At 34.1% G+C, this 26,171-nt stretch overlaps 2 protein-coding genes across 6 annotated transcripts in view; one reads left to right on the top strand and one right to left on the bottom strand.

The window, feature by feature from the left end:
* The window catches only part of LOC107186122 (laminin subunit alpha-1-like), a 68,565-nt gene extending 54,280 nt beyond the window's left edge, over positions 1 to 14,285 (top strand). Inside the window, exons 13-31 of the mRNA XM_015573933.1 lie at positions 140 to 251; positions 334 to 478; positions 1,090 to 1,402; positions 1,588 to 1,748; positions 2,956 to 3,094; positions 3,404 to 3,644; positions 4,291 to 4,464; positions 4,573 to 4,739; positions 5,113 to 5,271; positions 5,350 to 5,498; positions 5,880 to 6,167; positions 6,692 to 6,860; positions 7,707 to 8,126; positions 8,367 to 8,555; positions 9,093 to 9,445; positions 9,847 to 10,153; positions 11,245 to 11,683; positions 13,459 to 13,827; positions 14,143 to 14,285. Coding sequence (XP_015429419.1) covers positions 140 to 251; positions 334 to 478; positions 1,090 to 1,402; positions 1,588 to 1,748; positions 2,956 to 3,094; positions 3,404 to 3,644; positions 4,291 to 4,464; positions 4,573 to 4,739; positions 5,113 to 5,271; positions 5,350 to 5,498; positions 5,880 to 6,167; positions 6,692 to 6,860; positions 7,707 to 8,126; positions 8,367 to 8,555; positions 9,093 to 9,445; positions 9,847 to 10,153; positions 11,245 to 11,683; positions 13,459 to 13,827; positions 14,143 to 14,285 — 4,437 coding nt within the window. The remainder of the gene's footprint in view (positions 1 to 139; positions 252 to 333; positions 479 to 1,089; positions 1,403 to 1,587; positions 1,749 to 2,955; positions 3,095 to 3,403; positions 3,645 to 4,290; positions 4,465 to 4,572; positions 4,740 to 5,112; positions 5,272 to 5,349; positions 5,499 to 5,879; positions 6,168 to 6,691; positions 6,861 to 7,706; positions 8,127 to 8,366; positions 8,556 to 9,092; positions 9,446 to 9,846; positions 10,154 to 11,244; positions 11,684 to 13,458; positions 13,828 to 14,142) is intronic.
* A 4,058-nt stretch (positions 14,286 to 18,343) lies between these two features.
* The window catches only part of LOC107187266 (patronin), a 78,944-nt gene continuing 71,116 nt past the window's right edge, over positions 18,344 to 26,171 (bottom strand). For 3 of the 5 annotated variants that reach the window (XM_015575307.1, XM_015575312.1, XM_015575331.1), the window contains 10 exons: positions 25,870 to 26,150; positions 25,456 to 25,743; positions 25,141 to 25,377; positions 24,893 to 25,070; positions 24,186 to 24,305; positions 23,222 to 23,317; positions 22,678 to 22,776; positions 21,149 to 21,382; positions 20,005 to 20,287; positions 18,344 to 19,833 (listed from right to left, as the gene is read on the bottom strand). In XM_015575307.1, coding sequence (XP_015430793.1) covers positions 19,689 to 19,833; positions 20,005 to 20,287; positions 21,149 to 21,382; positions 22,678 to 22,776; positions 23,222 to 23,317; positions 24,186 to 24,305; positions 24,893 to 25,070; positions 25,141 to 25,377; positions 25,456 to 25,743; positions 25,870 to 26,150 — 1,961 coding nt within the window. In that variant the 3' untranslated portion in view covers positions 18,344 to 19,688. The remainder of the gene's footprint in view (positions 19,834 to 20,004; positions 20,288 to 21,148; positions 21,383 to 22,677; positions 22,777 to 23,221; positions 23,318 to 24,185; positions 24,306 to 24,892; positions 25,071 to 25,140; positions 25,378 to 25,455; positions 25,744 to 25,869; positions 26,151 to 26,171) is intronic. The other 2 variants (XM_015575320.1, XM_015575342.1) reach the window with 2 other exon arrangements.

Genomic DNA, 26,171 nt, shown 5'->3' with positions numbered 1-26,171 from the left:
TGAATATATAAGGAATTTTTAATTTAAAATATATCGACTCATAATTAAAGAAAATGGTAAATTATTTAAGGCCCGAAAATTTCATTTTATTTTCGTTTATAGAGTTCGTCAACAATTAATTCGTTGAAACTTTTTCCAGGCAAATGACGAAGCTAAGCAAGCAGATACTTTAAAATCGAAAAGCGCTGACTTGAAGAATAATATATTCAGCGCAAATATCGAACTAGAAAATTTAAGAAAATACATCAATGGTAACTCTGCATAACATTTGTTCAATGATAAAGAATTTAAAAGTCGTAGAATTATATATAAAAGAATTTTTATACTTTTCAGAGACCGTTTTGCAACTGACACAGTATAGTAACGACAATAAGAGGATAGAAATTAAGAAGGCATTGAAAATGGCGAAAATGATCCTAAATAGCCTGAAGTCTGTGAATCTAACAAGAAAGACAATGGAAATAGAAAACTTCCTTGAGTTAGTAGTTAAATAATAAAATTTCATATATTAATTTAAGCTACGTATTTCAGGGTCCTTCATGCAAAATGACGAAGAATTAAAGTTGTACTTCTTTGTCAACTAATAAGCATAAGTCTCTTCGTAACATTATTAAAAAATCTGGCTTTTTCAAAACAAAGTTTTAAATTTAGAATTCATTTTTCAAAGATAGTTTCATCTGTAACATATTCACTAAATGATTTACTATTACGTTCTGTACAATAAAATTAAATAAAGATTAAGTTTCTTTGATTTAATGTTTCCAAGACTAAATGCATATCATTAAATCAACTAAATTTCATATTAATTTATTATTTGTTTTATCAATTTCAAACAATCTTAGAGTATTTTTTTCTGTACATTTAACATTCAAATAATAATCATTTTCAATAATATTTATTCATAAAAGCATAATAAGCTCGATCTGCCAGTGAAACCTTCTTTCTATAGAGGTACAACAACCCAACACTCTCGAGAAAAATATATAATTATAATTTGATGTCTTATTGCTAGTCAGAAATTTTTATATAATTATGCTGTTACTTTCATACAAATGATAGACGGTCATTTAATATTTTCAAAAAATCTAGGGATGTTGCGGAATATACTGAGTGGCTGAATTCCTTATACGATGCAACGGAACCCTTAGCAATCGCTCAGGACGATGTAGAGGACTACTCGTTGAAAGTGAATGACATGAGAACTGTCATTGAAGACACGATGGAAACATTATTTACCTATGACGGTTTATACAACGGTATTAACCAGACCCTTGGAGAAGCGAGAAATCATTGCGGTGAGATTAATGTTCTAAAGAATGAAATGAACGAATCCATTACCGAAGGTGAAAAATTGAGGGATGAAACAAGCGGATTCATTGTTGATATTCAGAACAATTTACAGGTATATAATTTTAATTAATTGGAACATTGTAATCATAATGTGATATTGTAAATGCATCAATTAAGAAATTCTATTTATAGTTTCCAAAAATGTTTCATATTTTATAATATATTAATGTATTTTCTAGTATAACAATATACCTTTATTACAAAACATTGTAGTAGAAAACAAATATTAACTTACAGGACCTCCCAGAATTGCAAAGCAAATTGACATACTGGTTTGATAAAGTAACTATGAAGGAAGAGTTGCTCTACAGATTAAATTACGAATATAATGACAAATATGTGGTGCCAGCCGTTCAGCATGCCAAGAATCTGTCAAACTATGTTGATCAGTATGTTAGGTGAGGAAATCATTAGTCAGAATTGAATAATACACTTAAACATTTATGTCTCCTATATTTTGATTATTATTAGGATTTTCAGAATATATTACTCATATTTAGTCATTTTCTTATCTATTATTCTTTTTATGTACCGAAAAATTAAATTTCTTACAGTAAAGATAGTCGACTATAGTAAGTAGATAGTCGACCATAAAACGAAATGGAGCACCTTTCCAGGATTAAAATTCTTTTTCCTTGTACTTTAATGAAATAATATCCAATATTTTTGAAGCTTTCTAATATAATGCAAATGTATAAAATTTCAATAATTTGTTACTACCCCTTTTAAGTAGTAATAGTTTTATATACTTCATTCTGGTAAACACATTTTACATTGCTAAGATCTTTATATCATTATTTATACGCTGGCTACGTAAAAAATACTTGAAAATGTTCCACACTGGTTCTGTTAACTTGAACAGTACAGGGTGTTTAAGAAGCGTCAGAAACCTCTGAAAGGAATGGTTCTCACAAATAAGAGTAAAATTACTTAATCAACGTGCATCTGAAACTCAGTACCTTTAATATATAGTATGATTCCTTTCTTTCCAGAAACGATCTATTGACTAAAGTGACTTAATTAATGTAAATAATTTAGTTTTCTTCTTATGGGAATATTTAATGAGTAGATTACGATTGTTTTGTTCACATACATTAGTATATGTGGACTAATTCATAAAACCTACAATTAAATACTTGATCCCAGATAGCACACAGACGGTTTAATAACGACTTAAAGTCGCCTTAGACCTAAAATAGTCGTAAAATGGGCGTCTTCAAGGTGTCATGTGCTATCTGGGATGTTCTATTAAGTCAAGAGGAAAATAAATTATATGGTCAATTCTTTTACAGATTTCATTGTATTACCTTTGAGAAGTATATGTATTTACTATTTATTAATATGTGCATATATTTTGATTATTTGCTAGCGCATTAATCTGCTAGCGTATTCACTTATAGTAAATAATATAATGAATATACGTTTCTTAAACATCCTGTATAGTATAATATAAATTGTTTAGACCTTTTTCTTAAAAAAGATGAAACAAGGAGAACGTAGATTTGCATGAAACAATAGAAGTCAGTTCCAGTGACGAACAACCGTTACTTCAATTACTTCAATCGATAACTTGATAAAGTGCAACTTGGCGTTTCTGCCGAGCAGTCTGTTTTCCGAGACAAGAAACATCGCAGCTAGCCCGCTGAAGGCCAGTCAAGCGTACAAGAATATCGTCGACAGCATTGAAATGGCGAATATCACGGCAATGGCAGCTAAACAGCTTACCGAAGATACGTACCAAAAGGTAAGGGAACGTCAGTTACAATATTCGAATGCAAAGAGGTGCAAATATGCTTCATTACAAAAAAATAATGTACTTAAAAATGCAAAATCGTTTTAAGACTAGGACATTTCGAAGAAATTGCAAATCCATAATTAAATTTACTTAAATAATAATCAACCCGTTCGCTACCAACCATAGTAATAATAATGACAGAAAAATTTGATTAATAAATAACTATGTTTAAAGATTCATGCGACTTAGCGCCGGAAAAGATACGAAAAGTTATTTTTTTTCTAAACCGTTACAATTATCACCAAATTTATTTCTCAGACGTTTCCCAATGGTCCCAACGGGAAATCGCTGTTAGACAGTACAGAAGAAGTATCGATTGGGTCGTCGAAACAGTGGGAGAGTGCCAAAAAACATAGGATGATGGTAGAAGATGCGAATGACCAGTTGGACGTTCAAAAGCAAGCGGTGACAATTTTAAAGAATACTTTGAACACTACTGGGATCAGGGACAATCAAGTGAACCTGAAGTTGCAGAATTTACAAGATGACAGTAAAAAGCGTAAGTTCGTTCGATACATTTAATAAACTTATTATACATTCATAAAAATCCCTATCATCAATACCTTCCCAGATAGTACATCATGCCTTGAAGACGGCTTAAAGACGCCTTAGACCTAAAATAGTCGTAAAATGGGCGTCTTCAAGGCGTCATATGCTATTTGGGTAAAGACCTACTTACGTTTAATCTGCGAACTGAGAAGTATCCATATCGTTAATAACTAAATAAAGAACTTTATATGTTTAATCCGCTTACTGCAATTTTTGTTGGTATCTTGTACAAAAATTTGTTTCATAATATGAAGAAACAATAGTCATTTTAGGACTATTTAACACGTGTAAAAAAATGTTATTATTACTTTTTATAAACAGTGTGTTTACTCACGATAAGTAACGGCAGTAGTAGTTACAGTAACATCCTTTTTCTAATGTCTGGATGTCATTTAAAGAAGGTTCATTCTGCCGATCGTCAGGAAATATTCTAAATATTTTCACAAAAGTGATGAAGTAGATGTCCAGTGTATTGGATAAATGCAGTTAGCGGATTAATCTGCGATTCGTGATTAAAAGTTTCGAACCATAAGTAAATCATTGTCATTTAATCTTACCTGTACGAAGCTAAACAATTTAAACATTTTTTTGTTTAGTGCGGGAAAATATTCAGAATTTACTGAACGATAACGATAAAGTGTTAGAAGCCACGAAGGTCACGCGGAAGCTCATCGAGGATTACAACGATGGGATTTCGGACAGATTGAAACCAAAATTGTACGAATTGAAGAGGGAGGGTGACTCGAAAATTAGTTTAGCCAGCGAAAAATGTAAGATATGCTAACAAAATCTCCTACTATGACGCACGTGAATGTGTTTAACTTACAATTAGTAATGTTTTTTCTATACGTTGACCTGATCGTGAACAATGATTTCAGTGACAGAGGCGCTGAGTAACATAAAAAAAGCGGACGCTAAATTGATAAGCTTGTCGAACGCGGCCGTGAAGAGGAAAAATGAGTTTAACAAGTGGAACGACACCTTAGCCACGAAGTTGCAGAATCTCAAGGACAAAATTGCTGAGGCTCGAAACACCGCTGACGGGGTAATTATAATCACAATCGATACTTCGATTTTTAATAACTCCCTTATTCATTTTTCATCTGCACGCAATTTCAATTTTATTCTATTTGATCTATAGTCTTATATGTATAGAACAAGAAAAATCAACGCAACACTTTACTCTTTTTTTCAATCTAATACAAGGTGTCATGTCCTAGTAGTATAACTGGATATAGAGTGATTCTGCATGAAAAAATAAGTTAAAAATGTAGAATAAAAATATTACATTCGAGACGTCATTTTCAAGAAAATCGCACTTTAAAAATTAATCTGAAACAAAAATGTGAATTTTCATCATCACTCGCAGTCTTCTCTAGAAAAATCTTCTTATTAATTATATTTTTTAATTTGTACAGATTCGAGTCTCTTTAAAATCAGCCGATAAAAAAGAATGCATTCGATCGTACAGACCATCTACGTTGCAACCGACAACAACCAACACGATTATAATGACTTTTGCGCTCCCTAGTGGGTCGAAAGAAGGCTCTCTATTGTACTTACCAAGTAGTATAAACGTAAGTCTACGACGTCGTAAATTCGTAATATCGATCAAATGAAAATAATACATTGTTCTTCTATTTTCCTGTGTATAGGATGATTTTATCGCGTTGGAGATCATTGATAGAAGAGTGAGATTTGTATGGAACGTTGGCGGAGGTACGGGAATTCTAACTCACCCTGAAATGATCGAGAGTGGCGATCTTCAAGACGATAAATCGTGGTACCGTGTAGAAGCTGAAAGGTACTGTATAATTCAACAAATATTATTCAACATTTCGATAAAAAATCTTTTTCTCTGAAATGTTGGAAACTATTACATCGTCAAATATTATTAAACTAATAAAATTCATTCCATCACCAAATTTTATAATCTTATATTTCACATTATTATTTCTCTTAAATATGCTTTATTTATTTTGTGCTTAAATATTTTCAATTTAAATTACTGTGTAATATTTGTAGCACTATATGATACGCAAATTTATTTATTATTATTTTGTTTTCCTTACGGAAATACAAAGAATTTTTTAAATTACCAAATAATTGCATTCTGACTACATTTCTTAACTTTACTATATGTAACAAAAGAAAAATTCCATAAAAAATCTTTATCAAATCGCAGAGTCCGGCACATAGGCAAACTGTACGTACAGAAGCAGACATCGACATTCGGTAAAAATCTGCCTGTGACGAATTCAACAGACTCGGAATACGGTCGATTCGACATCACACCATCGGATCGTGTCTGGATCGGAGGAATTCCTCGATCTCAGAGACGGCGAGCGGAACTAAAGGCGATGAACGGACTTCCGGGTTGCGTGTACCAAGTGATTTTGGACGGAAAACCTATTGGTCTTTGGAATTTCATCACAACCGCGCCGGATATGGCTTGTCAAGCTTGTGTAGAAGGGTAACTATTAAAACGAACATTGATTTTATTCACAGAAATAAAGAGAATCATTATTTATACAAAAAAAAAAGAACAATTATTACCAGACCGTGGATTTTATGCATTTACAGAAACATAATAAAAATATGAAATTTTATAGCGGCTTAATTTCGCTTGAAATCCTTGATAATGTAAATAACTTCGTTTGTATAAACACTGGTTCACAGAAATGTAAATTTATATGAATGTCCACATTTTCTTCATTGCTTTGCTATTAACCCATTACGGCCGACTTCGTGTTCTTCAACCAATTTTCAAATGATTATTAAAAAACTACTAACACTTCATGACTGAATGACGCCTTAAAGACGACTTAAAGGCGCCTTAGACTTAAAATAACCGTAAAATGGGCGTCTTCAAGGTGTCATGTGCTATCTGGGAAAAATGATTTGTATGCTGGAACAGTTTCGTACTCGGTATTAATGTATTAAAAATTATTACTTGAATTTTATTTATATTGTATACATTTTATTTGAATATCGTAGGGTGGAAGACGCCAGAGACGACGTAGCTTACAGTTTCAATGGAGAAGGTTACGCAGTCAGGAGCAGAGTCTCATCAGGGCCGTACAACAAATACACGTTTGGTGTCTCGATTAACTTCCGGACATACGACGAGAACGCTTTACTGTTCTTGGCTATTAATCCAGATAACGTATGAAATACTTCGTTTATTATTTATTCCTAATAACGATCCTTAAACTTTCGAACTATTATTTAAAAACTGTTTTATTTTTTCCGGCAATTAATCAGTACATTAATAATCATTAAATTGTTATATATTAATTTTAAAAAACTAAAGATTCTCTCTAAAGAGACCACCTTCGAATTGTTATATATTATAGTTTCAAAAAATTAAAGATGAATAGAAACTAATTTCCACCTTTAATAATTCTATTAGAACATTACTGAAGTTTCTATGTTTACTGAATTTCATTCGCTTCAATAATTTGATCCATATGTGGGCCAATGTGAATTTTAAGTCTTAGATTTCAGGAATTAATTTAATCCACAATTTGAGATACATTGCATTTCATCCCCTATTTCACGTTACATTGTTCACTAAGATATTTATTTTTAGTTATTTTTTCCTTTCTACGACGCAAATAAGTGTTAATAGATTATAACAATACAAAAACAGTGAATATTAAAACAAAGATTATTTTTCAAAGTTGCTTAAAATTAAAAACCACATCGTATTTGTAGCCCAACAAATCACAATGTTGATTAACCCTTAACAGGTCAGGTGAAAATCTTATGTACTTATTACTTCTTACACAAATCTTATTATTTATTGCACAACTAGTAATTATTTTTCACTAAGAAAACATCGAAATAAATAAGCATTTTCATAAATAACAATTGAATAAAAATAAAATATTCATGGCGTTCCTCAGACCCCATCTGGCCAGTTAAGGGTTAACCATAATTTAAAATTACTTTATTGAAATTAAATATTTATCCAGTAGTATTATCGTTATATCGATTCCATTTTTAACAGAATCAGCATATCATGATATTCCTGCGAGAAGGAAAAGTGATCCTGCACGTCGGATACGGCGGCAACGCCAGCATGGAGATGTCCTCGAAACACAAGTACAATACCGGAAATTGGACGAAAATGGACGCGTTTAGACAATACCAGCTACGAAAAAATATCGAGAAATGTAGCTTGAGCGTCGGTGGTGAGGCCGACAAAAGAATCGGGGCGCCCACGCCTCAGCCCAAGAAAGAAGACATTCCTGATTTCTCGCAGGCAAAATATTACATCGGCGGTGTACCGCCGAGTTTCCGAGCGGAGAAGTTAATGCTACCCTCCCAAGTTTCTTTCCTCGGCTGCATGTCCAATATTAATGTTCAGGAGGGCTACGATCCAATGGCGGAACAGTATTACGGCGTTGAACCTACTTGTGGCAGTAAAGTAAGTGAATGGAGAATAATACCACTGGCATAAAAGATTCAGGGAATTTCACCCACCAAGCAAAAGAAACAAAAGAACTGATTTTTAGAAAATAATCTATAAAAATAGGAATTCAGATGAGAATTTACTGTTTAATAATTAGAAGAATATTATTAATTTTGCGATACCACAATATGGTATATTTATTTTCAATTGCATTTAGAGATAGTAATATATACCTATAAATTGTTACTGTTTCAGCCGTTAAAAATAGTAGGATTCTACGGTAATGGGTACTTACAGCATTCAGCGTACACCTTGAGCAAAAGATACTCTGTGATGGGCTTTTCCTTCAGGACATTACAGAAAGATGCTGTACTTCTTCTTTCCACGTTTGAAGGACAAAAGGAACGGTTAAATAATATACGACACACAAACGAAGAATCAAATGTATGTAAAAAAAAACTATTTGTTGCAAATTGATATCGTCAAATATTATGTTTGTTAGGTGTACCAATAAGTGATATATCCTTTTTTGTCATAATCATCATTTGTACTTAAGGAAACTGAAAGTCAAAGTGTTTCAACATTTGATACCACACTTATCGAACAAAAGACACAAACATATTTCCAACTTAATCTATATTGATGTCCCAATAGGAAAACAGTGCTATTACTCGTTAGTACACCTAACAAAATATTAGTTAGATTAAAATATTTAAAAATTAAATATTATTATACTTAAAATATTACTATCGAAAGGTGCGTATCCATTTGTTGCGTATCCTCGTATCGTATCACCGTATACATATATCAATGTGGAGGGGAAAGCGTTGCATCGTTGCGTATCAAAATATATCTTATGATGATACGATACGATGATACGCAACAAAGATACGCAACAAATGGATACACACCTCTTATTTTTTTTAAACATAAACGTAATGATGAGTTGTTATAATAAATATAACGAAAATACATTTCCAGAGAGACAATTATTATTCAGTGTGCATAATCAATGGTCAAGTACAAGTTCGATTGAATGCTGGAAAAGGAGAGCTCGTTTTGCAATCGAACGACACATTCAACGATGGCAGATACCATTCAGTAACAATCATTAAAAAAAGAAAAGATGTTGAGTTAAGAATAGACGATGCTTACCAGACCACAGGCAGATTACCAACGAGCATAGCCATCAGAGCACCCGAAGGAACTGGTGGATTGTTCTTCGGAGGTTTACCAGTACATGTTAACAATACCAAAATGATCGCCACGAACGTCCCCCTATACGGTGCCATCAAAGACGCCATATTCACGAGCCACACTGATGTTATAGACGAGTAAGTTAAATATATTAATCTAACTTTATTTACACGGAGAAACATTAACACATTTTAATTAAAATAATAATAACGGTGATAAATATGACTCGACTGAACGTATCAAATAAATTTAATGGAGTCGAATGTCTAAAAGAAATTTCTAAATCTCGTCGAGTAAATAAATGATTTTATTGTTTCAAATAATAAATACGAAAATAAAAATTGTTCATTGTTTAGCTAAAAGGATTGAAGACATACAAATTGTAATAGATCTAAAGATTAGAATATTAACGCGAGCTGTTTGTTTGGAACAGAAGATCCTTGAAGAACATTATGTTAATTTATTCCGTTATGTTTATCATTCTCTTTTGTTATATTGTTCTGTTATTCTTTACAACCACGTTTGTTTGTCTTTTTAGAATTATTCGATTCGACGAAATTGTCAGTTTCGAGCACGCGCTCATTGGCCGTCCAGGGCCAAGCATGGGAAAGGATCCACCAACTTACACACCGTCTGCCTCGTTGTCAAGAGGAATGTCTACGCAACCAGAAGGCTGCCAGAAAGTTCCGTACTACTCGTTGGAACCTGGCGCTCTGAAATTCGGTGACAAACCGAACAGCCATACTCAGCTTTATCTGAATTTTAAGAAATTCTGGGAGAAGAAATACGCGATAGAATTTGACTTCAGGACGTATTATCCGAACGGCCTACTATTTATTACACCGGTATGCAAAGAAATTTAATTAATACTTCAACCCTTTTTCGATTTTATTACAAGAGACTTTGGTATTCTTCACATAAAGTAGCATTTTCAATGCGTCAAATAATTTTTTACTGAATAGCAAGAGAGATAGAAAATGAATATTACTATAGTATAATTATATGTTGAGTAATAGGCAGACGCAGTATGTATGTAGTGAGTTGTATTGGAAAATATACGAGCCTAATGAATTTTCAGTAAATGAAGCTCTATGTGAAAAAAATTACATTCTCAAATTTCAATCTGTTCCTCGATTGTACTAGAATTTACTGGACACCACGTATATGGAGTGTCTCAAACCACGAATCGTGATCAGTAGAGATTACTCTGTTATTAGCAGTCCGATCGAAAATGTTTTTATCAGGTATAGTATGGTTTCAAGAGAGCTTTAACGTGATTATAGCAAACTTTTTGTCAATTATATTAATTTATTAAACGTTATGTTATGATATTTACCGAATTCGTCTTGAAATCCTCTAACAGATAGGCGTAAAAAAATTATAAGTGTATTTGCAAAAAATTGAAGGTGACCTTGAAAAATCATGAAAACAAAAGAGTTGACAAAAAATTTGCTATAATCACGTTAAAGTTCTCTTGAATCCATGCTATACCTGATAAAAACATTTTCGATTAAACTGCTAATAATAGAGTAATCTCTACTGATCACGATTCGTGGTTCACCCTGTATGTACATATATACCTATAAGAGAAAATAAATCGAAAAAAGAAATAAAATTTTTTGAATGATGTTTCGTGAACAATTGAACTTGAAAATTTGATACATGGGTAGTAGAATAGGACTTGGGTGACACGTCTGTTCATTGCAGGTCGTTTCTACTTATTCCCAGTACGAATCACGTGTTTTAGGTGAATGTTCAAACCCAATTTTCTCGAAAACGAAACCTCAAACGACAAAAATGTATTCGTTTCTATATTTTCAACTTATGTTTTCAGTGTACAATCACTCCCTACTCGGTTGTACCACCAGTTACATGACACTCTGTATAATAATTTCTTCCGTTTACTCTACAACACTAAATTCTGTTCACTTTACAGGGCCTCAGACCAAAGCATTATCTTATGATAGTGATCCGAGATGGTCAGCTTTTGCTCCTAGTAAAGAGCAAACAGAAGAGAGAGATATTGTTCAAAACCCCGTTCAATGACGGTAATTGGCATCACGTCGTGATCAGTCACGACGAGAGAAAATTAACGTTACTCGTCGACACCCAAACACCACGAAGGATCAAAGTGCCGAGAAAGATTGGATTGGCCTCTTTGATGTACATTGGTGGTCTCCCCGAAAGTGGGACACCTATACCGGAACAAGTTGTGGTTAAGCTTGAAACGCTAAAGGGTTGCATCAGAGGTTTAAGGGTGAACGGAAACGTGTACGACATGGTCGGTTCGACGAGCAGAGCATACCAAGTGGGCCAATGCTTTCCGAACGTTGAAAGCGGAGCCTATTTCCAAGACGACGCGTACGCCATATACAGTGAGTATTATACAGAATGTCCCACATAACGTGAGCACCTTTAGTATCTCACTTAACTTTTGATTTGCAGAAAGATTGTTTAATTAAATGCTCGAAGTGATGTTCATCCACTTCGATACATTTTTTATTATTTAAATTTACTCTAATACATTTGTGAATTTTTCGTACTCAAGATCACATGAAGGTCATTAGATCGGTCTTCATCTCAACTACTATACCACGCTAATATAAATATGTAGTCCCATTTAAATAAACATCGATGACCTTAAAATTTCGAAAAATATGACCTTTAGAAAAATGATTGTTTATCCATAGTATTTGCTCCTTCTAATGAAATAATAGTTTCCCCTAGGATTTGTTTGTATCTTCAGAAAATACGTGGGATATTGAAGGTGCTCACGTTAGGTTGGACACTTTGTATAAGTGTGTGCTATAGGATATGATTAGACCGTGGACGTTTATGCATTCATAGCATCCTCTCACTTACGAAACGTAGCAACATGAAGATTTTAACAAAATTTAATACTATTTTTTATTATTATTAGACTGCGGATGTTTATGCAAATGTAGACTTTTTTGGATAAATTGACAGAAACTAGAGTCAAGTTAAAATATTCTTACTCCATTGAAGATTCTTTTAAGTTCGAACTAAAATAAAAACCTCATTGAATTTCATTAAACTTTTTACTGTTCTAAATAATTTGCAGACGCCTGAGTATGCTACAAATACATAAAATCGGCAGTCTTATTGTTATTAACATAATAAAACTCCCAATACAGGAAATGGAATTCTGTTTACTCTTCATTTTTATAAATTAGTATTTCATATTCTGAATTTGCATAAACTTCTGCAGTGTAATGATAATATTGAGAACCATTCATCTGTCGCATTTAGTTATCAACATTTCCGAAACAATTGTACTCAAAATTTATTGACTATAGTCGTAAATACATATACAATGTATGTAGTTACTTTAGGAATGTATAATACCGCAGATCTATCTATTACTCCATTTTTTGCTTCTGAACGCACTTGGCACTATTGAGTCAATAGAAAAAAGTAGTTGAAAATGTGAAATAATAATATATTATGAAAAATTAATAATAGTGTCCCGTTGAAAATGTTTATAAACATGCATATAAGTAGAAATAACCAGTAATGGTCAGACATGAGAGCACATAGTATTGTTCAGTAAGTGCACACGTATGCGATAAACTTTCAATGTCCAACTTCATAAAAAAACAAAGACGAGGACGTAAGAAATAATATGGTAGATTTTTAACTTTTTATGTGCATATTGATCGGGTTATAAATAATATACAACTCTCTTTTATAAGTTTGTATCCTTTGAAGATAATCTACAATTATCTTTTATCTACCATACACTTGTTATTATTATTACATTTAGCAATTATTGTTAAACTTGAAAAGCTTATTATTACTATTCTTCAATTATTGTTATACGGAGGATTTGTAGGCACTAATTTATAGATACTGGAATGATACATAAACTTATTTACCAATATTACAAGCTTCATCAGGCTCTAAATAAAGTAAGGACGTCATTAAACGTTACCAATTCCTCAACTCTAGTAAATATTGAACTATCTTATATTCTATAAATGCATAAAATCTATAATTCAATTATATTCACTGAATATTCTTCATCAGCTGAGAACGTTATTTCTGATTCAACCAGAATAGCATAACAAGTTCACTATAAGAATGAATTTGTGAAAATCAGTGTTTATACATCAGTATATTTCTCTTTCAGAGAGAAACTTCGAATTAGGTGCTGTGTTGGAACTTCAACTGGAATTTAGAACATCAGAATTATCCGGTGTTTTACTTTCCATAACAGCATCAGGCAATACGCCTTCACTGTCGTTGGAACTGAATAATGGTAAGGTGATCATGTCTGGTGATCTGGGGGACAACAACCCATTGTACGTCGAGCAACCATTCTCAAATCCATACACGATTTGCGACAACCGATGGCACAGAATCCAGGCGGTTTATAACGATGAGGAATTAGCACTGAAAGTAGACGAGATGGATCAAAAATATGGTCTACCAGCCAATATCAATGAGCATATCATGGACAATCCAGTCTCTGGACCTTTATATATTGGTGGCTTGCCAGGTAAGAATTGGTAATACTTGTTTTGTTACTTGAATTTAGTACAAAATTATTATATATTACATAAAAAAATGTCCTACCCAAAGCACCCATAGATTCATAGTTGTTAGAATGATATTTCTCTATTTTGATGTGTAAACATTACTCTTGAAGCTACTAAGATTTTATTAATATTATTACTATTAATATCAAGTTTGTTAAATTTGATATGCATTGCAATAGGAGAAATAAAGGAAATAAAGTTATGTACATTTTTTGGTAATGAAAGTGAGAGATATATGTATGCTTGATAAATAGAAACTAATGATTATATTGCAGCCTCAGCTCCCAAGGGAACATTAATAACTACGGATCACTTCAATGGATGCATAAGAAATGTAATGATAGGCGGGGAAAGACGGGATTGGACAGACATGGACGAGCTGCATAATATTCACTTGAGCTCCTGCCCAGTACAATAATGATCAGTACAACATACGAAGTCTTCTCTAAGTTGTTCAATTTCGTTCCAAAGACTGTACGAAATACGCACAAAGCTTGAAACGTTTCTGTGGACTGTATACATACAATGCAATTGCACACTGGGATCAAGTGCCATATCACGATGGGAAATCTGTAATTGTTAAGACGTGTAAGACTAAACCAAGCCAAAAGATGCTAACTTGCGAACGTAGAAAGTTTACATCTGTGTTTCTCAAACTTGTTTTCTAGTAGCGACAAGCTTTTGCAAAGTATTTTGCAAACCGATTGCTGAGAATTCTCTTCTCTCTATATATTTTTTTAACATATCTAACACTTGTATTTATAATTTTATTATATACGATACTTTTGTGAGAAAGAATTATTATGAATTAAATTTAAGACACCAATTGACGCTTATAACTAATTTGTACATACAATGAGACACTTATTTGAACCATGTAAGTTCCACGAATACTTTGTAACAACAAAATTCTATTTAAATTGTATAAATAACGAATGATTATTATTATTAGATATTTATTGTAACAACTACGAACATAATCATTATTAGTGCATTCTGTTTACCGTTACTATTGATGCAAATTAACGAACACTGATCTATTATCAATCAGATTTCTCGGCTAACAGAACAATCCACTTTAGTACAACATTCAGAAATTATGAAAATGAAATTAAGCAAGAATATAAAATTCAAGCAATTTGTTGCTTGCATATTGCCATTCCAATAGGTATCTTAATAATACTGATAATTATACAAATATTCTGAAGATCTTGTATTCTACATACATCCTAATAAATCTTATGATTTATGATACAGTACAAAGTGCAAAATCAGAAGAAGTTAATTTATAATTTAACAAGAATTCAAACAGCGTTAAAGAAATCATTTCACGCTCATCGTGAAACGTATAATGTAATAAATAGTAGAAATGGAAGCCATGTTTCACCTCTATAATAATTTTTAATAGCAAATGTATTTTAGATAACAATTTAAAGAGAAAAAAAACACAGTTTGAGAAACGACATTTAAATCGTTTAACAAATTATGGCACAAATTCGCATAAAATTGTACGTGAACCTGAATGTAAACCGGATCGTTACGACATACATGTAAGTAGCAAGATCACTGCCATATAGTTTAATTGTAATTCACTTGTAAGTCACAAAACAATTGTACATCAGTATTTAAAGTTATTTATTTACCGTTAATATAAGCGTAAACGGCGATTTCGATCGAGAGCGGCGCCAGAACGCATGAGATGCGCTCGATCAAAACCGCAATTAAAAAGGAAAGCTACGGGGACGAACGACATGAAATTATTTTATACTTTTGTAGCGGTAGCAAGGTGTCGAGTTGTTTAATATTTAAGACAGAATTGAGAGCGAGCACGCGAATGAGTCACATGGTAGCGCCCTGTAAAGTGTCCTTAATGAATTAAGTAGTACGAGTAGGGAGAAATGTTCTTCACAAAAATATTTTAATATTTATGTCTAATATTTTTCTTATTCGTTGAATTGTAATATATTATACATACGCAGAAAAATTAACAATGACGTCTCCGCTATTGTGTATAAAATATATAACAATGAGAAAGTATGGTCATCTAATTTACCCTCTTCTGTACTCCAAAAGTTATATATATATACATTAACATTACAGCCAATGAATACGAAGAAGACATACTTAATTCCATATAATTATATGTATATATACGTATATATTATCGATTCGCTGAAGAATAAAAGTCTATTGTAAAGTAGGTTATTAAATTTTATTGATGACATTCGCTGCAAGATGCTAACAGTAAAATATGACCCAAATTTACTTGACGTACTCAATAAATATATATCATCGAGTGGTAGTTCCATTTATGCGTATATAAAAACATAATATTTACAGACATGGATAAATCGAACAAGTATGATTTGACAATGTTTCACGTTTTTTTCATCTTCTGTTTTTTTTTTTTTCGTTCAGTGTAACAATAAAAATGAAGGATTATTACATAAAAGGTAATCGTTTATTATTAGTAAGCGCGGTTATTTATATCCCATTCGTATCTCTATCATTGTTTTCGTTTCATTATTTATCACGCCGGTTGCCAGCTCACTAATAATATTCTCTGCTTCGAAAAATATAAATATCAAGCACAAGCAATCACCTTTCCAGCTACAGTTTTACATCCTTCTCCTGAACATTTCCCTAACTGTTTTTGTAGCTTTTTAGTTCAAATCCCATCCTCCACAAGCCGGATGATAACTCTTGTCGATTCTTAAGATTAGTGACTACATATCATTTATCATAAATTCTCATTCACTGTGTTCGTTTGCATCGTCATCATTCGTAGACTTGAGCTTGCGGCCACAGTTTTTATAATTCATCTTATGGCGTTCTTTACTTCACGTTCGATATTGTCAAGTCGGACTATTTCGGTGTTTCGTTTCGAATCGCGCAAAAATTTGTTCTCTATTCACCATATTCACGACGATACGCAATAGATTTACAATAGACGAGAATAGAATAATTAATTTCTTTGGATACTACAGTCGACGGATTTTGAATTTCGTTAAACCTCTTTCTTCTTGCGAGTCCCCACGTACAATGTACCCGGACCCCTCCTCGCGCGCGAGGCCCTTGAAATAATCGGGACGATTGAACCAAGTTGTTTGTCGTTGCGAATTAAAAATATATTTTCCGCGGGTTAATCGTGAAGAACATTAAATTCGATATGTTGCGTAATTACTTAATAATAATCAATACGGTTGTGTTGTGTTACGCCATTGCAGAATATAGGGGGTCTACTTGGTTAAAGTGAACCGATCTCCGTTCGTATTTCTTTGTCCCTCCTTAACCATCATCGCTCAAAATTCCATGCATGTATATGTATATGTATACCCGTCCAGCTAAAACACACATGCAAACATCGGACGATCCATGAATGAATAAACCTTACAATGTACTAATTATAACATAATCAACAAACGAACAAAACCAAAGATTCTCAGATAAATAGACCCTCCATATTTCTGTACAAAAAATGTATTTACCTCTATCTATGTCTATCCATTCGCCCTATCAGCATATTACGAACAAACGAATTTGCGTACATCGTTAAAAAGGATCAAATCGACAAGTTGGAAGGTCAGTGCCAGTCCCACACGAAGGGCGGACATTAAAATTTATGGCACAATAAATAGTTCTTCCGTTACGTTATTATGCTAATTATTCATCATGTACAATACGGACCGCGTATCTCATTCGCTTGAAATTGGACTGACGCATTCCATTAGGAAATGAGAACCATGCTAAAAAGTACGATTGTCTGAAACGAAAGATTCGCATACTGCCAATGAAACTGGTAAACAGCACTATACACCAGCTTGTTTAACCGGTTAGATTCTAGTCCGCTTCGTTAAAATTTCCAATACACTAAGGACGTTTACAAAACAAACTGCTAACACCGCTTTCTCCGAGTGTTTCTGAATCGCGAGGAATGCAGATCGTGGATGTCAGATTACAAAGCATATTTAGGCCTACGAAATATCAAATAAATAATCAATTGAAAAATGCTATATAAACAATAGTATTTACCTTCAGTATTTATAACCGAGCCATTCTCTGCTTTCCTCTGACAACTCTCGAAAACAATACAAGATTTAAAACGGTCTCGTATATCATAAAAAATAAGTATTTAATGCGCGCAGGAAATGGAGCAATTTGATCGAAAATCTCAACAGTTCGTAGCAATTATCATACTGTATGACCACTCTTCAGTCAGTTACCAAAAATTAACCACTTTTCATCGAAGAACGAATTTAACTTTTTATACTGTTTGGTACGGTCCCATTCTCTACTTCTCAAATCCTCGAAGATCTATCTTATACCAATACACATTTCACAGAACTCGTTTCAAGAACTTCAAATCAATGTAGCATATTATAAATTATCACGTGCCTACACGGTAAGGAAAAAACATCCTCACACAACATCAACTACATTCAGATTGATCTTAAGGCTGATTTGGTATTCCTTTTCACTAATCAAAAATCAACTTATTTATTTACAAATCCACTTTTATCCGTGAGCTGGTTCGTACACTTTTAAACAAACGAATTACGATATGCAGGGTGTAAAGAAACGTTAAATCTAAATTTCATGGATCAATAGAATGTATAAAAACATTCATTAACATATAGGAAACATGAAAGTCAATACACAACCCTAACCTCAAAAGTTCATTGTGTTAATGAATGAATGGCTTTGACATGTTCATGAGCTTGCGCTGCTTATGTTTTAAATAAAGAATATTCTGCAAACTATTAATTTCTGAATGTGTGTTTATTAAGACCATTTGGTTTATTTTAGTAAGTTTCCCCAACCCTTATAATTTTCCCTTAAACTTCATTTACACCCCGTATATGTAGCTGTATCTGTTAATAGTTGTAAATTTTATACACGACGAGGAATCATTAATTTGTCCTAAGTAATGACAGTGACGAGCTGAAAGATATTTACGATACAAACATTGAAGGAATTCGGACGAAACAATTTTGAGCTTGAAATTATTTAATTAAATAAAAAATAGAAGTTACAATGTTAGATATGCAATTTTAATGCAAGGAAAACATTCGATTTTTGCTTCTCTTATGAACATGAATTAAATACGTACAAAGTTTACATTAAAAAATGAAATCTTCGTTGACTCTGTCTTAAATACGCTGAAATTAATGATCCTCTAATTTGCGTTTAGTAATCCTTTAGTAAAAGACGACGGTACTACGGTAATAATAATTAAGAGCTTTTTTTTCCATTTACGCTTAACGAGGAAACCTGTGCGAATTACTTCATGCAAATTTAATGACGAAATCTGTTAGATGAACGTTCATGAAAGCCCTGCCTCTCTTAGCAAATAAAGAACAAAAAGAAACGTATGAAAAATTAATACCGTTATATCAGTCACATCTTTCATATACAACACAGTAGCTTATATGATTACAAGGCGGTTACACGTCGAGAATTAGTCCGCGAAGGTATTAGATACTGACAACAAACCATTCCTATGGTAGATATTGGTAATCTTACGACACAGTGATTGATGCTAACGTTAATTAAAAAAAACGAACTTAAAAAAGGAAGAAAACAAATTAGGAGCGAAACGTATGGTAACAAGAGTCCGTATTAATTCTAATGTGCAATCGCAAATACGTGTACGAGTTAGATTGCACCCTCGCGTCTTCGTGTCAGCATCAATCATTTGTCCTTATAAAATTGACTAAGAACGCAACGTTTGCATTAATTTAATATGGGCCTGTATTAAAATAGTAACTATGAACAACAGAGGGCATAGTAGCGTAATGTTAAATGTGACACTTGTGTAAAACTATATGACGAGAGGCATGTCTTTCTTGTTCGGCAAATTCACTTTCTTCCCTTGCCAAAGACTATTGTGTATTGTAAAGGCATCTATGGTTACAGTCAGATGCTTCGTATGAACTTGGGAAAAGCATTTTCCTCCCGAATTATATCTGTAAAACATACCATTAAGAGTATTAATATATTGATAGCCATAAATGAAAAATAAAGTAATACTTTTACATTCTTTCTTCTATTTCAATGTAGCGTTATACAATAAAATCGTTCTGTAATTTAAAACCAGGTTATAATAATAATAACAAAGAAGGAATTGATAAACGTACTTGAAAAACTTGTCGAACATTTTATCGATAACTTGTTTCGGACCAGTACCGTACAGCTTCGATACTTCTTCTCTGTCAGGGCAGTATGAATAGAGAGCCCGGAATTGGCAGCCAGCATCTCGAAATAAAATAAGGAAGTGCTTGCTTTCCGATCTCGCAATTTCGTCTAAAACTCTTCTCTTCGCTTCTTTGTTTACCGTGCCAGGGAATACACAATATTCCACGGCATTTAACATAATACCACGATTCGACTTGGTCGTAGGCTGTTTATACAATCTCGGGCCTGTTGACACAAGAAGAAATAATATATTCAAAGGCATTCTAACAAGTATATTATAAAACATTCAGGTTATTTATGAGAAAGGCATCCACGTTTTAGGTTCAAACATTCTACGTCCACCAACTTTTATGTCATAAGATGATACCATATTTATTTAATTTACAAGAAGCTTTTAAAACAGAGACTATGACCTGTGGCTCATGAACCATATTCCTTTTATTCAAATGATTGTATTAAAAGCTAGCTTGTACCTAGCATCTTCATTTATTAGAACGTTTCTAATTAAAATTTTTAAAAATAGATGGACGTCTTCAAATCCTCCTAATTCCTCTACTTTAGAAGGATGCCAGTAAAAAAATTGCACATATTCTTTTGGAATTAGGAAACAAATAACTTCTAGGCGTATCACCGTTTTTCTACCTTTAACTATAAAAGTTAAAAACGTACATCTAACCCACATCACGCTATATCGTGGCGAAGACTATACCTTAGAAGAGAATCAAGGTAAGTATCGTTAGTTATTTAAATTTAGCGTCTTATAACAAATCTCTAGACGCGACTGGTCGCGACTACTGTCGCTGGTCACTGACCGTTAGTGACGAGCTCTCGTGAAGTGAGATGCGTGATTTGACCAGAAGAAGAAAACAATGACAGTGTGTGAAAATGAGTAAGACCGTTGCAGTTTCTTTTTTAGATATTTCCAATAAACAATTGATTCGGAGTGTATTCTGTTATTGCAGTGCATGAATAAAGTTTTGTTTTTTCCGTGCTCCACCACCAGTCACGTGACATTTGTTTTTAACATATTCTTCAATAAGTATATCGCCTTCAATTCGTGCATTTAATATGCAACACAACTGTTACCATTATAGTCCATCATCGAACTCGGTGTACTGCTGATGTCGCTGCTACCGTCATCGAACACGCGTCTCTTCGTCATCAAACCAGGAGGTAAAGAGCCAGGCCCCGATGGCGAGGGAAGATGCCTCATGCTGCCCATACCCGGACTCGGTGCCCTCCTAGGTGGTGTCGCCCTGCCCAGACCGCTGTCCGTATCTGTGTATCGACACATCATACCGTCTTGATCACTACTCGAACCTGCGAACGCAAGCTCAGTATATGAAGATAGAAATAAAGGGAAATAAAGACGTTCGACAAGTACGTGTCCGTTTCACGATAAAGGACCGACGAGAGTACACGAGACTTTCCAATTCCATCAGTGTTTGTAACGTTTGCCCGCCCCAAGCACGAGGAATCCGAACAAAGTAACTTGTATTAATTACTAACTGTTAGTTCCTGATAAGACCGTGTTATTAGTCACTTGTTAGACTTACGAAAAGACCTTCAACAATATCCATCTTCATAGCTTGCGTCCAATACATAAAACGATCCACTTCAGAAATGATTTAATTATACAAAGTACACCGTATACGAACAATAAGGACCAAACGATTCTCTGATACTATCTGTCTGCCTATATTTAATCGTAAAACACAAGGAACAACTGTTTTATGATACTATGATAATCTAAGGAAACTATGTGTCGGGAGTTTCAAGAACGAAGACGAAACTTTTCTAACCGTTCGTTAGACTCTAGTTTTCTAAGATTTTTGCAATATGCGTCCAGGAACAATGGATAAGTCCATTTGCGAACAAAACAATGTGTGTATACTAGTGATAATTTCGCGGTCTTAAACAGATAAATAAAACACAGCAAATTCATCGAACGGTTTGTACAGTTAAGTGCAGAAATATATACATATATTAATCAGTGAATGGAAATCACGATGAATTTACTGTGTTGTTTCACCATAATACCTGGAAATAAAAACAGAGAGGAATGACAGAACAAATACATATTTAACGTAAGTGATAGGATAACCATATGATACAGGACCTAAATGTGAGTCAGAGTGAAAAGGTTATTAAATGGAAACTGGAACCACCAACAATAATCTGAAAAACACTGCATATATCGGTACCCAAAACCAGTGCTGTACAACAACAAGCCCAACAAGCATCGACTGAATCTTATCTACTGCAGCAAATGAGTTATCCTGTGAATGAGGATCGAAAATCTGTCTGCTCTTGCAAGTACAGTAGAAGAATAAATATAAATTATCGAATATGCATATATTGTCATTCTGATTAATTTTAATCGATTGTTAAGTTTTCACCTAGTACCGTAGCAGACAAATTTTCGGAGACGTATCAATAATGTGCTGTTTGTGTATGCGTGTAGTTTATCACTGCCACCTGTGCTCCAATCTGCCACCATGCGACTACGTGTTTGCTATAGCCTACAATAAAATTGGAACGGTGTACGGGACACGTAATAATTGTTGCACGACAGAAGGGGGATAAACGTATTCCAAGTCACTGGTGCTTCTTACCACACAAATTCATCAACGAATTAGACTTTCTCCCCTTAAAGTTTTGGTAACTCGGGTATTTAGGCCTGCCTCTAACCTGTTGCTGAGGCTCCTGCACATCTGCAATAATGCAATGTTTACCTTGTTACATTCCAAACGCTATGGTACGATCAAAGGATATAATAGTAGGGGATGCTTCAATCGTACGTCATTGCATCAGGGGCAGAGTCTAACTACGAGCCATGTCCGCTAGGAACATCAAAAAAACTCAAGGTAGCCGGTGCAGGTTGGTGCAGAATAACGTTGCGTTCCAAAACTGAAAGATATCTACTATAAAGGCGCTACTTTGAAAACAACAAAAAATGAAGTCATACCCTGAAGTAACCTTACACAGGTATTTGGAGAATAATGAAATGCTAATGAAATATATTCAACATTGTAAGATCGATACGTAGCTGCCCATACCAGTGATACATCCTGCAACGAGTCTACTTTCGTCAAGCCAAACGTTTAAGGAACATGATAAAAAAAGTGGCATTCTTTATATAAATAATGATCAACCCACCTCTCGACGTCTTGTAGGAACCACGTCGGCCAAGCTGATTCATACTTCGACAAGGCGAGGAACCTCTACCGTCGTCGGGTGAATCTACGGAAGATACTAAAATAGGGTACCTCTATTACAATCAGTTAGTTCCTCTCCAAGACGATACTAGATTATATGTTTAATAAATTGTTTCGCTACGATACTGAACTAATTGACAGATATCAAAAAACAAACGGAAGCATGCAAAATTGTTTGTAGGAGAAGTGCTATAAGTAAGCATGTCTATATTTAAAAATAAATTTTGAATGACATCGAATAGTTATCCAATCTGGCTTACACAATTACATACTCGATATTGCACTGTCTTCGGTTAAATATAATTAATGCGTTAAGATTTTTCAGTTCATTCTTTTCACATACTAAGCAGCAAGTACAATCCGTCGGTATCTGTTCACATTGATCTGTAACTAATCATTTCAAAAGTTTATTTTAATTCAAATAATAAAGCATCCACTTTAGATGATTCAACCACGAATGAAGATTAAAATTTGTATACTTTTCAGTCTATAAACTCGACTAATCTCTTAACAAATTCCTCATTCTTTTTAATTTCCAGTCTCCAAGTGTTGACAGACCTTCTTCCTATCTTCACATTACGTCTAAGTTTCTTACTATCACTTATTTCGCGACTCTTGATGTACTTTATCCCCTATTGAATAATTTATGCGAAGGCACTACTTGGCCTTCGCTATTTCGTTTCAAACAGATTCAAATTCTAGAACAGATACCGAGGGGTTTATTATACAAGCAGAAAATTTCACTCGATACGTTAATAACCATAGAAAGACAATAGTCTTAATTTTGTTGCTGATTTAGCACTTTGTACGCATACTTAAGTATGCAGAAGCTAATAAATATAGATATATAAGTATATATGATGTATCAGATACTAATGCGAGTCAGAGTGTGTGTTTGTGCATACCCCTGAGACTGCCGCCCCGATAAAGAGGGCCGGAACGTCGTTCATCGAAATGGGCAGTAGTGAGACTGTCCTGCGAACCTCGGTAGTAGTCTCGCCTCATCGTCGGGGAGGTCAGCGACGCTACAGTAAGTGTGTTAGTGCAAAACAAACTGCTCGAATTTTCCTTACCAGTCTAGTTTAGTCGAATATGAGTCTGAGAATATATGAAGAGATAGGCTGTGACTGATTTAATGTATTTATTTTAGATTGTCGACTGGACAAACTAGCATAGCTGAGAAAACTTTGAGCTTGTGAATTGTGACTGGGTGAAATCTCATGGAAAAAAAACGATTATAACAAAACTCAATATGAAAAAGACGGCAATACTATGTAAAAAAAAAAAAGAGGTGAAACTTGTTTGAGTCGAATCTTCGCCATGCAAAGAATGAATGCAATTACATTACAACATTGAGAAACTGTCACTATTAGAATATTATAACAAAAGGAGTATACATTTGTTACGAATAGCAGAGTGATATTTGTTATCTTGGAGATAACTAATCCGACGTAGCGGAGTATGTCATCAGAAATATTAATTGTTTCAACATGAGTAAGCTACACGAGTTCCACTCAATTTTCTCTTGTACTGTGATTAATCTCCAAGAAACACTGATCATTGCAACCAATAATTGTTACACTACTGCATCATGTTGCATCCACTGACATACCTGTGCTCAAGTTAGAAGAAGAACCCTTTTTGCCGCGGCTGGGCGTGAGAGCCCCAGAATCCAACTCCGCACCAGCATCCACATGAATCGTCTTAGGTCGTGGCCGAGTTGTTGCAGTCTTATTACGCAGTTTTGTTGGTTTTATTGCATTGAGAAGCTCCTTATCGATAACTTTGCCCTAATAAATATATTTATTAGATAACTCGGTTCAAGGAGATATTAATAATAAACTCAGAATGAACACATACTTCTCTTTCCGCCTCTTCTATCGCCTTCTTTACTTTATGTTGTTCTAAAATCGCCGCTCTCCGTTGCCTTTCTTCTTCCTTTTTACGAGCTCTTTCTTCTGCTTTTAATTTTTCTTGTTCCCTACGTGTTTGTGCTTCAGCTTCCTTCCTCTCCTTCATTTCTTCTTGTTGCTGTCTTCTTTGCAACGATAAAAGCATTATGCGTTCCTTCTTACGCTCCATTTCATCCAGAGAATTCTATTACATTAAATTAAACGTATCAAATGAAAGAGACGTATATGAGTTAAGTTAATACTGCTCTTTGTATAAACTTACTGGATCCGGATTCGCAAGTTGATTTCCGATTATTAAACCAACACCAGAGTGTCGACCTTCCGCACTAGACTCGCGTCGTTCCCTTTGCTTTTCCCTCTCCGTTTCTCTTTGTGCCTCTTTATTTCTAAAATCATGTCGTTGGAAGTCCCTTTCATCTATGTGACGCTGTTTTTCTCGGTCTAAATCTCGTTGAGCCTCCAGCTGCTTATGCCTATCAACAACAGCAGCTGGAGATTCAGGTCGTACCGAAAAATCTTCGTTTTCAACGTACGACGATACCGTCCTTTCCTATAAAATATTATGCAAGGTGGAACTATAATCATTAGACGAGGTTAAAAATACTAATAACTAAATACACATATATTATTTCGTGCATAGTACGCTATACGCTTTGAATCTATAATTCATAATTACCTTCTTAGGGGACATTCTTTTCACTCTAAGAGTTGGTTTCGGTTTCTTCGGTGCGTCGTTATCGAAACAAATGTAGAACCCTTTCTCACCAGCATCCATTGGATCTAGAGGCGTCACCTCTGGGGTACCTGACGGAGATGGAGTGGCCTCTCTTAATGATGGATGAGGTTGAAACGAATTACGTGATATTGAAGGTCTAGTTGGTGATGGAATTCTATATGTACGACTGCCGGACGTGATGTGTAAACCTCTTATGCCTTGTGAAAGTTCATCATCATTTCCTTTAAAATACATGGACGAAT

The sequence above is a fragment of the Dufourea novaeangliae genome, unplaced genomic scaffold (genome assembly GCF_001272555.1).
Source record: "Dufourea novaeangliae isolate 0120121106 unplaced genomic scaffold, ASM127255v1 scaffold14, whole genome shotgun sequence".
Taxonomy (NCBI): Eukaryota; Metazoa; Arthropoda; class Insecta; order Hymenoptera; family Halictidae; genus Dufourea; species Dufourea novaeangliae.
This window is presented reverse-complemented; position numbering and strand designations above follow the sequence as displayed.